The 15,870-nt window shown below is 49.0% G+C and overlaps 1 protein-coding gene across 1 annotated transcript; it reads right to left on the reverse strand.

Annotated features, from left to right (window-relative positions):
- Nucleotides 1-664: 664 nt before the first annotated feature.
- Nucleotides 665-4,078, reverse strand: LOC103533306 (trypsin I-P1). The gene is made up of 5 exons (XM_030454607.1): nucleotides 4,011-4,078; nucleotides 3,170-3,350; nucleotides 2,379-2,632; nucleotides 1,662-1,798; nucleotides 665-918 (listed from the first exon to the last, which is right to left on the reverse strand). Exons 1-5 carry the CDS (start codon nucleotides 4,051-4,053, stop codon nucleotides 769-771), a joined length of 765 nt encoding a protein of 254 aa, XP_030310467.1. The 5' UTR covers nucleotides 4,054-4,078; the 3' UTR covers nucleotides 665-768.
- Nucleotides 4,079-15,870: the final 11,792 nt, after the last annotated feature.

Here is a 15,870-nt window from a genome sequence, read left to right on the forward strand (position 1 = left end):
CTAGTGTCTGATTTCTTTATTTCTCCCCAGTCTCTGCTTTTTCTATCCCTTCATCTTTCTCAAATTCTTTCTTTCCCTTTTGCTTTTTAGGAGACAGCTACACAACCTATTGGCAACCTTTTCATGGATGTCAGCTCCAGTGTTGGTGGGGTTAGGAGGAGTTAAAACCAGAACCCAGGAACATCTCTGCTTCTTGACCAGCATGCCCAGTTAACTGAGACAAAAGTATGGTCAGCAGCCCCAGTGACAGTTCTCTCATGAAGAGAACAAGGCCTAGCAAGAGGTTGTTTCCTTCCCCAAGTAGAGTTCCCAGGGAGGTTCCACTGGTGAGTGTTCAGTCCTGTGGCTGGGGGTGGGATTGTGGGTGATGGAGGGCATTGGTGTTGCTGTCTGCTGTTATGCACAGCAGGAGTTTGCTGCCTGAGTGATTCAGTGCAATCTCTCAGCTGTTTTAGGCAGCACCTGAATATGTGCAGCTAAACAGAAAAGATGTTCTGCGTGGGGCCACATGTAACTGACTGAAGCACTCCTGCAAAATGTTCCAAGATCTTGCTAGTTGGGTGACACGACTGCACTGACGAAATATTTTCTCCAGAGTGACATTCCCTGCCTCTGTCCTCCACATCCCAGCCTATGGAAGTACCCAGAGAAACGTTGCACAAAGAAAGGGTGCCAAAAGTCTTTATTTTTCGAAAATTTTCTATGTCAAATCCCAACATGGAAGAAAATGGTGAGGAGAAAAATCAGATCACATTGAAAGAGAGTGTCTCAGTTGGCAGAAATCGTGGATTTGATCCAGGAGACGTAATTGCAGACCTTGGTATAAACTCCGGGGTAGCCTTTCCGCGCACAGCCGATGCCCCAGGAAACAATGCCCTGGAGCTCCCCGTTGCAGACGACTGGGCCGCCGGAATCCCCCTGTGTACATAAAGGAGATGGAGAGTCAGGGAATGGCACCAGCAGAAGTGGTGAGCCAAGGATCCCAGAAACCACTGACATTCCAGGGAGCTCCAGTGAGCTTTTTCTACAGAGAAGTTCTACAAAGGTCTTTTCTGATCACCACACGAGGCCTGATGCTATTGGACCTTACTTTAGCTCCACAAGGGCACCACGGGAAAGGATGACTGAGCTGCCTGTCCTTGACAGATGCAATCTTTGGCCGATACTGCGGATATGTGTGTCTTAAACATTATTCTACACATTATTTCCACGGAGTTAGGCACATGTAAAACGCAGAGCAGTTGTCAGGCACATTCCATTTCCAGGCTGCCTGGATCTTGGAATGCTGGCTATTTCATTTCTGCTGAGTCCAAAACTAACATTTGCATCCCCAGCTCTACAGTCATTGTGATTACCAATGACTCTGTGGTGCAGCTCTCCTCCCTTTTCAATAACCTAAGGTAGAGGAGGCAGCAGAGTCTGCTCATGGAGAGTTAGAGCAGAGGTATTTGTTGTCTGGACAAACAGTCAATGTGACTGAGTGGAAAAATCATAACCTGAGTCAATAAGCAACCTTGACCCCAAGTGTGCCCTGGTGTTCAAAACCACAAGATTCAGAAATGCCAGTGCAGTGAGTATTGCAGATTCTGTGATATGATGGCCTCTCCTACTAGCAAAACGCTGAGGAGAAGCATATGGAAAAGGAGAGGCAGATGTTTTACCTGGCAGGAGTCTTTCCCTCCCTCCAAGAATCCTACACATATCATGTTCTGGGTAATTTGCCCAGGATAGGCTTTGGAGCACTCGCTTGAGGAGAGTACAGGAGCCTTCAGGCACTGCAAAGTGTCCGGGTAGTTGTCTGCAAGAAAATAGAGAGAGATGGCTGATGACACCTCTGAATTAATTTCAGAGCTCAGAGAAAACCTTTCTTAGTAACTGAACATCTTGTTTTAGCAGTCATCATGTGTCCTCTGAACAGTAATCACAGCATGGTTTCCTGCTGTTTTGATGGAACAGATTCTACCCATGGCCCCACCACTACATCACAGCCACACTCATTTCTCTGATACCTAGAAAATCATTAATTAGTAAGGTGGAGGTAAGAGCCACTTCTGGAGTACCTATCCTGGAATGCTGGAGGACACCTGGGCCTTGGGAAAACCATCCTGTCTTCTGGTGCAGGTTTAGATGTTGGCAGTGGATTACATAGCAGTCACCATGCACACTGGTGAATGACACTGAATGACTTAAGGGAGTTCATGTTTGTAATGCTCCACAAGAGGAAGGAAATTCTCAAGGCTTGCCTTCCGAGCTGTTAAATGATCACTGTCCTACACAGGCCTGGCACTCCAGAAGCCCTGTCCCACAGCTCTTCCCTGTGCTGCTTGGAGTCAGTTCTGAGGTGCTGGGGTGTTCCCTGTGCCCTCATGAATACTCACTGCCATTGCTGAGTGTGTTGCCCCAGCCAGAGATCAGACACGAGGTGCCTGCGGCCACACAGCTCTTGGGCAGGGGAACTGTTTGGACAGATCGGTTGAGCTGGGCTGGTTTGGCAAGCTTGATGAGCATAATGTCATTGTCCAGTGTGGCAGAGCTGAAGCCAGAGTGACGGATGATTTTGGCTGAATTGATCAACTGCTGTGTCGATTCTGTGAGTTCCAGGTTATGTTTCCCGAGCTGCACTTGGATGCGGCTGGAAAAGAGAAGGAATGGCATGGAATTTCCTGCTACAGACTGCTTAGGACAAGCCCCCCTGTCACTGTACAGACTCCCTTCAACATTGCTATGGTAGCAGCTGTTTTCATGCAGGTTATCATTCTTGTCATGAAATAAACCCTAATGACCCACACTGAGAGCTTACCCACTGCCAACACACGTACCGGATTTCTATGGCTTTGTTTTCTTGAGCTGGGACAAATTACATATATACCAGTGCTTTATAAAAACAGCAAGATTCATGCTACTTCTGTGAACTGAAAGTCCGTAATTTGTTTCTAGACTATCAGAATGTCATTTGGGGAAGTGCTCTGCATTCACAGAAACATTTGTAAATCTGCAAACCCCCTTAGGACGTCTCAGCCCAGCCTACTGAATGAGCCACCCATGCCTTGGTTGTCTTCTGTCAGAATGGAGTCACTTCCATAGCTGGATCCCAGAGCTCAGAATTTGTGCTAAAAGTGAACTGGAGGCAAGGAATGGGTTAGAGAAGAATAAATTTTTTTCCACTCACGATTTGTAGCAGTGAGCAGCTGACAGGACCCACTGGCTGTTGATGAGGGAACCTCCACAGAAGTGATACCCAGAATTGAGGGACACCTGATAGGGAACAGCATTCTCTGCACAGGTGTAGCCTCCCACAATCTTGTCATCATCATCATCATCATCATCATTAGCATTGGTGGGGAAGGCAACTGGGAAATAAGAAGTGGTACATGTCAACACCTGGCATAAGACACCTGATGTGTCCCTGTGGCTGACTGACTGAAGCCTCTGGCTTGTAGGCTCTACTTCTGTGTAAACTCATGTCAGCAGTGGTCTGCAAGTCTAATGCAGGTTTTTCTGCTGCTCCTGAAAAGAAGGTGATCAGACTTAGATGGTCGTCTCACATATCTGCATCTGAAGCACTGCCTCCTAGTCCCAGGCTGAACTTAAGAACAAAGAATTATTCTTGCAGCAATGGAGCAAAGGTGTGTTTGTTCCAGGATCCTGTCTGCAGTAGTGGTCAGTAGTGGACAGAGCATAAGTGCAAAGCAAATGTGCTGAGATATTTCCTTGGAGCACTCCCCCTTGCTCCAAAAACTGACAGCAGCTTTAGGGCTTCCTGATCCTGGGTGTTACCTTTCTACTTCCTTAAGAGAGAGAGAGAGAGAGAGAGTCTTTTTTGAAGTCACACTTTGTGACTCAGGCTCTGATGAACAGACAGCAGTCTAAAGAAGATGCAGTGCTCTGCCTTAAGACCTTTTGCAAGACAAAACTCAACTTCACTTTGCCACATAGACTACCTTGCAAATTTGCTCAGAAAATGATCTTCCTTATAGATTGCAAAACTAGAAGTAAAAAAATCCACTCACCAGCCACCCCAACAAAGGTGATGAAGAGGATGTATTTCATCATCTTGCCACAGCCTCAAGCCCAGACTGGTGGAGTGGAAGTGTGAGCAGCTTGAAATACATTTTTTGAAATGGTCTTATCTTTAGTCCAAGGTTTCCTCCAGATGGAAAGTACACAGTGGAAAATTTGGAGATCCAAACGTGTGCATTAACAGGCAGTGGTAGAAAGTACAAATAACAGTTAATTATAAACCTTTCTAAGATAGAGAGCTATTTTTAATTATTATTCCCGAGAGAGCCTTCAGTTTAAAAATATATTTGGGCTTTGGAAGATGTTTTGTTGTTTGTCTGTCGTGTTCTAATATGCAGCACCTGTTCATAGCAACTCCCCACTTCACTTGAGATCCCTCTGTGCTGATGGTGTAATTCTTAGAACTGCATCTTTTTTCCAGAAGCTGAATATTGTAGTTAATGGACAGTAAAATGGTATGCATTTATTTTGGAAAACAAACAAAAACTGAAAAATCCACAAACCAAAACAACAAGAAAGAAAACCCAAAGAACAACCACAAACAATCCAAACTTCAAAGTAACCCCTCAGAATTAAAATTTCCTAGTGTGGTTCTTAAGGTTATTTCAGAAATTTCTTTTTCTTGACTCGGGGCAGGATGGGTGGGTGCATCTGTCATACAGAACAAAGTGTTTTACCAAATGGTTATTCAAAATAATATCAGTAAGTGAGTAAAAAAGAACTACACTGTGCCCCCTGCCATCTCCCAGGTTTGAATTAGTTAAATGTGGGAATGTGCCATTTGTCTCTGATATGTGCCATATCTCTTATCTGGGGAGCTACAGGCTAGTCAGTCTCCCCTCTGTGCCTGGAAAGATTGTGAACCAGGTCCCCCTGAAGGTTCTGCTAAGGCACGTGGGAAATGTGAAGGTGATTGGTAGCAGCCAGCTTGGCTTCACCAAGGGCAAATAGTGCTTGACAAATCTGATGGCCTTTAGCAATGGTGTCACACCAGTGGTGAAGAAGGTGAGAGCTACTGACATCATCCAGCTGGACTTGTGCAAAGTGTTCAACACTGGAGAAGGTGAGGTGGCAAATGGATTGAGAGCAGCCCTGAGGAGAAAAACTTGGGGGTGCTGGGTCCTGAAAAGCTGAACACGAGACAGCTATGTGCACTTGCAGCCCACAAACCCAACTGTATTCCCAGGCTGCATCATCCAGTGATGCCCACAGCAGGAGACATCTCAGGATGGCCCTGGTGACCAGCAGAAGGACCAGGATGAGAAAGTCCCAATGAGTTTCAGAAGGGCTTGTCAGGACTTCCACTCTTTTCTAACATCTGGTCTGGCCCACCCACTGCATCCTCCGCTGCTTGCCACAAGACAACCGCCCTGACTTACTCAGTCTTCTTTATCTTCAGAGCTGCTGAAGAGCAGAAGAGATTGGAATGTCCCAGGAGAATGTTTAAGGAAATGTTGACAGTCCAGCCAGGACAGAAGCTAAGGCATCCTTCCTCGAGTGTGAGGCATAGGCATGGCCAGGTGTTCTCCAGTGCTTACTGTACCTGTGGCTAGCGGGAGATGCTGTCTGGCACATAAGTGAACTCTGCAACTTCCAAGATTCCACCTGTTAATGCAGAGGCTCCTGCTCAGCACCTCTGTACAGTTCTCCTCAGGCCTTTCACTGAACTCAGCAAAACAGGGAAACATGGAAGTGGGTGACACCCCACTAACCTTCTCAAGCCTGGCAGAATTACCACCAGGGATCCCAGCCCATTCCCACTTGTTCCTCCTTCCCTCTCTCAAGGCACAGGGACTGCAGTTCCTTTGAGGAGGGAAAGGGGCTATGAGCAGGGCTTGGCATAGAGAAGACATCTGTCCTTTGTAGCCTGGCTTCCTTCCACCCTTGCCACTCTCCCTGCTGTTCATCCCTGTGCTCACTGGGTTACCCAACCACTCTGTGCCGAGTTTTCCCCACCCAAGAGAGACCATGTGGATGTCTTTCTGAGCACAGACACCCGAGGTTGCAGAGGAGAGGATCTCAGTGGCCTGAATCTCTGGAGCTTGTGCACAGAGCAGCAGAGAGGTGTCACTGGTAGAGCATGAGGAAAGGAAATTGCACTGTACAGCTGCTTTCCAGGCAGCTGCATTCCAGTGTAGTGAAATGAGGCAACCAGGTGCCACTAATTGCCAGGGAATGGGCATGAGCTTGTGTTAAGCTCACCTGTGCCTGATTAGGGTGGGCCCTAACTGCGCATGAGCAGGATTAGGGGGCCAATAAAAGGCGAGGCTCAAACTCAAGCTTAGCTCACTCCTGAGCTCGCCTGCAGAGGGGTTAGCTGTTTTGTCTCAGCACTGCACTAACTTGGTTGTGCCATTAGCGCTTATAACTGTTAGGGTGAGGATTGAGTTGGGCAGCCAGTTAGCACACAGTTATACAGACAAACCCGAGGCCGGGGGTTTGAGACTCAGAGCTCATGCCCATTCCCTGGCAATTAGTGGCACCTGGTTGCCTCATTTCACTACATCCCAGCATCACCATACACACTCCTTTGGAGGACAAGCTCAGCCCTGCCAGATAAATAAACCACCGTGGGCCCCAGGTCCCAGGGAGGAACAGACTCTGAAGGAACTTGGGCTCCTCTCTGTCAGCAAGTGGGCAAAGGCTGAGGATGCTGAACTCCTCCTGCCCTCTACTTGATTTCTGTACTCACAATACTGAAAAAAGAACCAGCCATGGCTGGTGGAGAGAGGGAACATTCATGGGAAAATGCAAGTGACTTATACGTTTCCTTCACACCTCATTCCTCCAGCTCTCAAGGACTTCACAAGGAAGAAACAGAACACTCAGCATTCCTCTTCCTTGCACACACTCAGGCTCCCATGGAACCTCACCACAGCTCTGTCCATGCAGCTCTGTCTTTCTCTGCTCTCTCTCCCTCCACATCTCTGCAGGGTTTATACTTTCCTGTGACTGTGTGCATCACTGCCCAGTGCTCCTAGACAGCCAATCCTATCTCACTTTTCATGTCCTGCCCAGCCCCACTGTGTCTCATCTGCACTCACTGCTTCCTCTTCCCAGATCTCTAGACAGCTTCAAAAGGCAGGTCCCTGAAAGGACAGGGTTTTTCCCCCATGGTTCCCCTCTGGTTCTTGATGGCCATGCTGGCCCCTGTGGGTAAGTGAACTCAACTCACTGCTGAGCCACTGTACCAATTCCACTGTGGCTGTCCCAGCTGCATGCCCAGTGGCTGGCAGTGCCTTCATTCCTCAAGCTTCCTGTGCTGAGCGTGGGCAGTGAAAGAGGAATCCCTGAAACTCCTACATGGCTGTTTTGTTTTTTTTTCCCTTCCATCCCTCAAATTGTTCAGGGTTTTTTGGACACAAACAGCCCAGGATTGTTTCTCTGTCTACTGGAGAGACTGTAAACTCACCTACTGATCTGAAGATCAGTCCTATCTCTTTTGCTGCTCTCCAGCCCATCCTCGTCCTCCTTACCCTCTTCTCTACCAACCCATGGTGCCTACTTCATGTTCTTCCACTTGTTCTTTCTCCTCAACACTCCTCTTTTTTTCTTCCAGCATGGACTCTGGAACAGTCCCCAGACACAGTGGTACGACAAGACCAATCTGTAAGTCTGAGCTGTTCCCAAAAGAAATCCTCCAGCACAGTTATATCCTGGTACAAGATGCCATTGGGGAAGGACTCCAGGATGATCCTAGTGGCTTCTGCAATAGTAAGTAGTAAAGCAGATATTGAGGAGGACTTCCGAAGCCATTTCAAGAGCAGTGGGATACAAGGTGACAAAATGACCCTCTTGATAGATCATGCCTTTCTCAATGACTCTGGCACGTATTACTGTGCTGAAGATGGTGCACACTGGTTGAGTACAAACCTCCCTCTGCACAAAAGGGAACTGCTTTCCTCCTCCTTGGTGCTGCACAAGGCAGGATGGTGCCTTTCCACTCATTGCCTCCTTCGCTTCTTAGCCTTCCCTTCCTCCTCAGATTCTGTGAGGTTTTTCTTCCTGCTTTCCTTGCCACCACACTCCTCCTTTTCTCCCTCTTCATTTAATTCTCATTTACATTACATTCACCTCTGTCAACCCTCTTCCCCTTTGTACCTCCCTTTCTCCACCCAAACTTTCACATCTTCCTCACTCTCAAAATGAAAGGATGCTCTTGTGAGAAGCTCTCAGTGCACCTTTATATATAGGCCAGGCATGTGGCCTAATAGCAGGTACCAAGTAGGAGGGGCCCACATGCTCCTCTTTTACAGCAACTTGTCTGAGGCTGTCCTGCAGCCAAGGGATACATGCCACACATCATAGGTCTGATGTCCACATTGCCCATGTGGCAGGGCACAGCACAACACAGGTCTGTGCCCACACACCTCAGCTCTTACGTGGATTAACAACTCCTTTATGCACGGTGGTGTCCAGGTCAGGACCACTACCTTCACCCACTTACAGTTTAGCATTCCCCAAAATTTTACATAAACTACAGATTATGTTGCCAACCTGTGCAGCTCAGGGAGAGTTTCCTGACAGGTTACAGTGCTGTCTCGGTCCTAACACACACTGGTGTGTGCCACAGGCCAGCATGCAGCACTCCAACAAGAGTCCCACACTGCAGCTCCTCATGTTAACACATGGCCTTCTCAAGCCCTGAGCATGACCCAACATAGCAGACATGGCCTGTTTGAGAGCACCAACTGCTCAAATACCATGTGCTTTGCAAGGCTCCCAGTGCCCTGCACTGACACCTCCAGCTTTCCCGGGCAACAGGACAAGCAGCACTGGGATAAGCAGAGGAGATTCCATGTTGCAGCTTGCAGGGTTTGGAGTCTGAGTGTGATGGTGTCTAGAGAAATGGCTCAGCTGACAGGCACAGACACGAACACACATTCACGAGCTCTCTTTCTGTTCCCTTCCTTTGGTGCCCCTTTGTGCATCCCTGTGCTGTGCACACACTCAGCACCCACACAGCCCCATTGTTCTGCTACGATAACGCTTATCTCCCATCTCTGCATACGCACACACACACACCCACACAGAAGGAAGACAGTGGAGCATGGTACGTGTACCTCCTGTCTATCTGCAGGTGTCATTGAAACAAATTACTTTTCAAAACAAGTTTCTTCTGTATTTCAAACTGGTTTGTTTTGTGGTTTCTTCTCCGGTGTTTCTCTCTCAGAGAAACAGAATGTGGTCCCACAGCTTACTGATATCCTTATGCCACCCATTATACCTTTTGCATCTTCCCATGGAATTGCAAACATGTGCTTCAGTGCCCTGGCGTTTTGGTGGGACAAGGAATGGCTGTTTTGAGCCTTCGCAAACTGGCTTGCAGGACCCTGCATTCCTCGGCTGACCTTGTTTCCTTCCCCTAGGCCTAAAGATGTTTTATGGCTACAGATGTGCAAGATGCAGCACGGTTGTGTGCGATTCTTCAGTACGCTGTAATGTAAGAAAGAGCTCTAATAGTCTCTGGTTTTGCACTGGCTTGGCGAGAGCATCCTCGATACGGTTCACCACTCCTACCGCGTATTGCGAGTCGGAGACGATGTTAAGGGGGACACGTCGCCATTGCGTTAGGGCCCAAATGATAGCCAGTAGTTCCAGAGTCTGCAGGTTGTCTTTGTCGGTGCCTGGGATCAAATGTTGCTTCCACTGTCCCTCATCATGCCATACGCAGGCGGCCATTTTTGACCTTATTCTGGCATCAGTGAACACGGTGATACCAGGCACTGGGTGCTCTGAAACAACTGGTCATTCTATCCAATGGAACTGGCTGATGGCCTGTAGGCGCTTGTGTTGTGGGCCTCCATGACAGATTTCCCCAGAGTATTTGAACAAGGCGAGTTGTAGTGGTGTAGAGCGTTGCAGCAACCAATCAAAATCAATTGTTTTGATAGGGATGCTGATCCATCCTGGCTCTCGACCATCTACTTCAAGGCAATGCTGTCACCCGTTTTGTATCAGGAATGCTGTTATTTCGGTTCATTGCCAGATACCTTTCTGGGCCGTGTGGGGTGGAAATAACCATTCCAAGATGGCTATCGAGTCTGACTTTTGAGAGCTTTGGTTGTGGTTTTGGTCACGGTTGTCATGGTGGTATTCCCCATTTTCCCTTTGCCCACTGAAATCCTGCAACAGCAGTGCAGGGAATGAAGGGTGGTTGCATACTCAGACTCCAATGGCTTGAGTGGCATCACGATCTGCAAAGCTGGTTGCCAGTTTGTGGACGAACCATTTTAACGCATTGGTATGGTTATTGGTCCAGTCCACTAACGCATCTGGTTGCATGCCCCGCAATAGTGACAAAAAGGGGTGGATATCCGTGTCAGTGAGACCTATAATGGGTCGAACCCCTTGAAGCTCGCCCACTAGCTTTTGGGCGTCATTCAATGTTTTGATTGAGCTGATCACTTCTAGTTTTTGCAGTCTCACCATGGCATGAGCGACTTGCCACCCTAAGCAGCTCCAGGACAACTGTGTTTGCACTTTCTCAGGAGCTACTATTAATCCTTTTGCCTTCAGTCGATCGGTCAATATCTGACTAATATTGTCAGGGAACGGGACTTCCTGGCAAAGCAGTATGTCATCCATGTAGTGGTAGATTAGTGTGTCCAGCATTTCTTTTTGGATTGGTGAGAGTGCCCATGCCACATACAATTGCCATATTATCGGGGAATTTCTCATCCCTTGGGGCAACACTACCCATTCGTATAGCTTTGCAGGTTCGCTTTGGTTGATTGATGGGATGGTAAAGGCAAAGCGAGCCATGTCTTTGGGATGTAGGGGAACAGTGAAGAAGCAGTCCTTAAGATCAATTACCAGAAGGTGCCAGCCTCTGGGTAACATTGTGAGTAGGGGCAGCCCAGGTTGGAGGGCCCATCAGCCACATCTGGTTGTTGACCTTGCGTAAGTCATGTAGTAATCGCCATTTTCCTGTCTTCTTTGGAACTACGAAGATGTTCGTGTTCCAAGGACTGATGGATGGCTGGATGTGTCCTGCGTCGAGCTGCTCTTTTACCAGACGTTTGGTGATTTCTAGGCACTCTTTGGATAGGGGCCACTGCTCCACCCAGACAGGAGTGTCTGTCTTCCATTGCAGTCTGGGAGTTGGCGACACCTCTGCGGTGGCCCTCGTTGAAAATGTTGAGGGGGTTGGGTGGGTTCAGAGAGGAAACGAACAGCCCCTAGTTGGCTCATAACTTCCCTGCCAACCAACCCTCCAAGTTGTCCCGGTAGCAGCAACACATAAGGTCGCACGGTCACCGCTTGTCCTTTGGGGAACTTAAGTTGCACGGGTTTAAGGGCCTGAAGAGGGGTGGAACCACCACCTATACCCTGGACAGTATTGTGGGCAGTGATAAGTTTCCGATGATGAGGCCACACATTAAGGTTGATTATGGTAACATCAGCCCCGGTGTCCATCCTCATGGAAAGGGTCTTGACCTCTTTACCAGCGATCAACTTTACAATTATGATGGGCCTTGTCTTCATCTGTTGCACTAAGGTTACCAGAGTGCTTCCAGAAGATCCAAAGCCTTGACTGCCTTGTGCCATGGGGGTGTTCTTCCCCAGATTCATTTTTTAGATGAGAACCAGTTGTGCTAACAGAGTTCCTGCTTTGATTATCAGGGGGGCCGTTAATGTAAAACAAGTAATCATGACCTCCCCTGTATAATCCTCATCTATAACTCCTGGGAGCACAAGTCCTGCAATTCCACTGGAAGAATGGCCCATTAGTAAGGCTCCGACCGTGTTTTCTTCTTGGTATACTGGTCCGTATGTTCCCGTCGGTATCTGGTGTACTTGCATTGTTGTGAGGGTGACGTCTACTGCTGAGGGCACATTGATGCCCAGGCTTCCCCTTGTGGCTGGGGCGGGAGCTGGTGTAAAGCGCTGGCCTGGCTACTTGTGTCATGGCTCGGGGGCCTTGCATGCTGCGCCTTCCGTTTTTTGTAGACCTGCATGCCAGATTGTTGTGATTGTTTTTCTGGCATCGGTCACACCACACTGTGGCTGAGCAAGCTCTCATTGAGTGGCCTGTGGCTCCACATCAAAGACAAACAGGGGTGAATTTCCTTGATCGATTTCTCTTTCTGTAACCTCTTCTGTCTAGTTTCTGTGCAACTGCCGCAAGAAGCTTTTGAGTGGGTTCCAAGGTGAGGCAAAGGCACTGGCCATGTCTTGGTTTTGTTGTGTTTGGGTGGCCCTGGCAGCTACTTCTAACATCTCCGAGACATCAGCCATTTTTGGTAAAGTGGAGAACAGTGACTTCATTCTTGGATTTGCTTGAACATAGATTCTTTTTGCTCTACTCCTAGATAGGATTGAGCCATGACAGATTGCCAAAGTCAGTCAACAAAGTGTTGAAAAGGCTCATTCATCCCTTGCTTGATGGCAGTAAATGAAGGGGCTGGAGTAGGCTCTGGGACCACATAGAAGGTTTGGCGGGCTAGGTGCGCAGCGACATGGTGGAGCGTAGTTGGGAACTGGAGCTGGACTTGGACATCTGCATAGCATCCTGAGCCCATGAGCATCATCTCGGCGGTTATCCCTAATAGTGCATCCCCAGGTGCTCGAGGGCTATTTGCTTCCACTTGGGCCAGGCGCTCCCATTCTTTGACCCAGTCAATCTGCTGGGAGGGAGTGAGCAGGTACCTGGCCAAACTGCGACAGTCGTGGGGGCAATTAGTGTTGGCGGTGAAAAGCCAATCTAGGACGGCCCGGCCACTTTCCGATCTTAATCCTCCCTCTTTCAAGGTCTTCTTGGCCTGCTGTAAGGTTTTCCAACTGTGCTGTTCAAATTGAGGCAGCCCATTGTTATCATACAGAACAGGGCAAGTGATGGTGCTGGCCTCCCAATCCCCTTCGAGAATGGCATCACAGATGAAACCAGACCATCTTCCGGATCAGGGTTTATCAGCACCTTTGATGCCTTGGTTGTTCTGTCATGATTGCAGTGGGGTTGGAACGTCCTCATCGTCATCATCAGGGAGGGTGGGTGGGTCTCGATATTTATGAAAAGACGAGCGTTGTTCCGTGTCTGTCATCCTTTTCTCTAAAGATTTCATGGCCTCATTTATTTGTTCAAGGAGGGCTTTTATTTTGTCCTCCAGGCCGATGGGTGCAGCTGGTGGGGTGGCCGCTTCTTTCCCTCTTTTTCTGAGCTGGGAGGTGGCAGTAGGGGCGGATTCAAGCAGAACGGGGGCATGGGCTGTCAGCATCTTCACATTCTTTTAAACATTTCTTTCGGTGCTCGGAGTGGGTGCCTCTTCTTCCTCCGGCCTGATGTCTGATAGAAACTCAGCTATAGAATGGTGTGACTTTCCTGTCATGCCCTTAATGACAAGGCCGTTGTCTCTCAATCCTAAGAATGCCTTCTGGGTTTTTCCACCCTCAGGAAGAGGAGTGGGTAGCAGAGGCGCTGTGAGAACAACACCGGATCCTGCTTCTGGTGGTGGTGCTGCAGTATCAATGCTAGCATTTGGCAGAAGTGCTGTAATGGCGGCAGCTGCAGCTTCCACCTTGGCTTTTATTTCTTTTAGGGCATTGATTACCGCCCCCCCATGTACCATCTAATCCAGTTATGTTTTTATTCATTTCTTGCGTATGGAGGCTTCCCAACAGGTCACTGTCCTCCTGCCAAAGTTCCCACACGGCTGCAGCGGATGGGGAGGAGGAGAGTTCTTGCACCTTCGCCCATGTCATCGGCTTCTCATTAGCAGGGGTACTTGATGACAGTCCCATCTTTTCTTGGTGAATCAGTGATAAAGAAGGAAGGTAGTGGATCTTCTTACCCAACTTTTTGGGTTTTCTGCTAATGTTAGTTTGCACCAAACTGGCTCCCTTTCTTCTGATTCGTCTGAGCAGGGGCTAGACCGAGGCCTATGCCCGCATTCTCCATCATATGTTGCAAGACGAACCTCTCGTAGGGCACGGCGCTCCAAGGTCCAACAGGTGTCCCAGCAGGAGTGCACAAATTGTGCTCTGAGCCTGCTGCCCTCAGGACTGGTTAGCCTGGCTCTGTGCTACTGCTCCGGATTCGACTAACCTCTCTGCTGTCTTGCTGAAGACCGAGCTGAGCCTGTCTCAGGCCTCACCTTTTATTGGCCCCCTCATCCTGCTCATGCGCAGTGGGGGCCCACCCTAATCAGGCACAGGTGGGCTTAACACAAGCTCATGCCCACTACCTGGTAATTAGTGGCAGCTGGTTGCCTCATTGCCTCATTTCACTACAGTTAATTCTTCATGTTATCAATCATGTGACTCATACACTTCAACTTCCCTGTATGTTCTCAGTTTCCTTGCAAAAAATCAGAGCACCATCAGCACAGCAGCTGCTACCTGAGGTTCTCTTCTAGGTGCTGACCACGCATCTGTTCACAGTACCAATGCCTCCCATCTGACAATTGATGTAGAGTTGTCCTGGAGGGAAGTCAAAGGTGTGGAAGTATCTGGTGGGCAGTTGGTGGCAACTGTCCTCCAACTTCTTCTTCTCCTTTCCACTACCATGCAAGGCTGAGATACCAATCACCCTCTACTCATGGTGGTCAGGGAGGGAGAACCTGTGATGCACAAATGCTTCCAGGTAAGAACTTTCTCTCCTGATGAAAAAGGGCTGAAGAGAAGGATGCCACATGACAGCTCAAAGCTTTTCCTGAAAAAGGGCAGGTGCTGAGCAGGAACTCAGCAAGTACTTCCAAATCAAAGGGACACACATCTAGTGTCTGATCTTGTTGTATACTGTCCCTTCCTCAATGACTCAGGCACCTATTGGTTTCCTCAGAGATATTTTAGCAACAAAACTTCTGAGTGAGACAGATACAAACTTCTCTGTGTGCGTCTTGTTCATTCATGACCCGCTCTTCTCCTGTCATAGAATCATAGAATCACAGAATCATCTGGGTTGGAAGGGACCTCTGAGATCATCAAGTCCAACCCTTGATCCACTACCGCTGCAGTTACCAGACCATGGCACTGAGTGCCATATCCAGTCTCTTTTTAAATAACTCCAGGGACGGAGAATCCACTACTTCCCGGGGCAGCCCATTCCAATGCCTGATCACCCTTTCGGTAAAGAAATTCTTTCTAATATCCAACCTAGACCTCCCCTGGCACAACTTAAGACCATGCCCTCTTGTCTTACTGGGAGTTGCCTGGGAGAAGAGCGTGTTGCCCCCCCCTGGCTACCCCCTCCTTTCACGGAGTTGTAGAGAGTGATGAGGTCTCCCCTGAGCCTCCTCTTCTCCAGACTGAACACCCCCAGCTCCCTCAGCTCTTCCTCACAGGACTTGTGCTGGATCCCTTCACAGCCACCTTGCTCTTCTCTGGACCTGCTCCAGCACCTCAATCTCCTTCCTGAACTGAGGGGCCCAGAACTGGACACAGGACTCAAGCTGTGGCCTCACCAGCGCTGAGTACAGGGGCAGAATCCCGTCCCTGGACCTGCTGGCCACACTGTTCCTGATCCAGGCCAGGATGCCATTGGCCTTCTTGGCCACCTGGGCACACTGCTGGCTCATGTTCAGCTTCCTGTCAATCCATACTCCCAGGTCCCTTTCTGCCTGGCTGCTCTCAGCCACTCTGTGCCCAGCCTGGAGCTCCCCATGGGGTTGTTGTGGCCAAAGGGCAGGACCCGGCACTTGGCTGTGTTGAACCTCATCCCGTTGGAATCAGCCCAACTCTCCAGTCTGTCCAGGTCCCTCTGCAGAGCCCTCCTGCCTTCCAGCTGATCCAAACTCCCCCCCCCAACTTGGTGTCGTCTGTGAGTTTGCTAATTGTGGACTCAATCCCCTCATCTAAATCATCAGTGAAGATATTGAACAGAACTGGGCCCAGCACTGATCCGTGGGGGAC

Source organism: Calypte anna, chromosome 1 (assembly GCF_003957555.1).
Source record: "Calypte anna isolate BGI_N300 chromosome 1, bCalAnn1_v1.p, whole genome shotgun sequence".
In the NCBI taxonomy this organism is placed as follows: domain Eukaryota; kingdom Metazoa; phylum Chordata; class Aves; order Apodiformes; family Trochilidae; genus Calypte; species Calypte anna.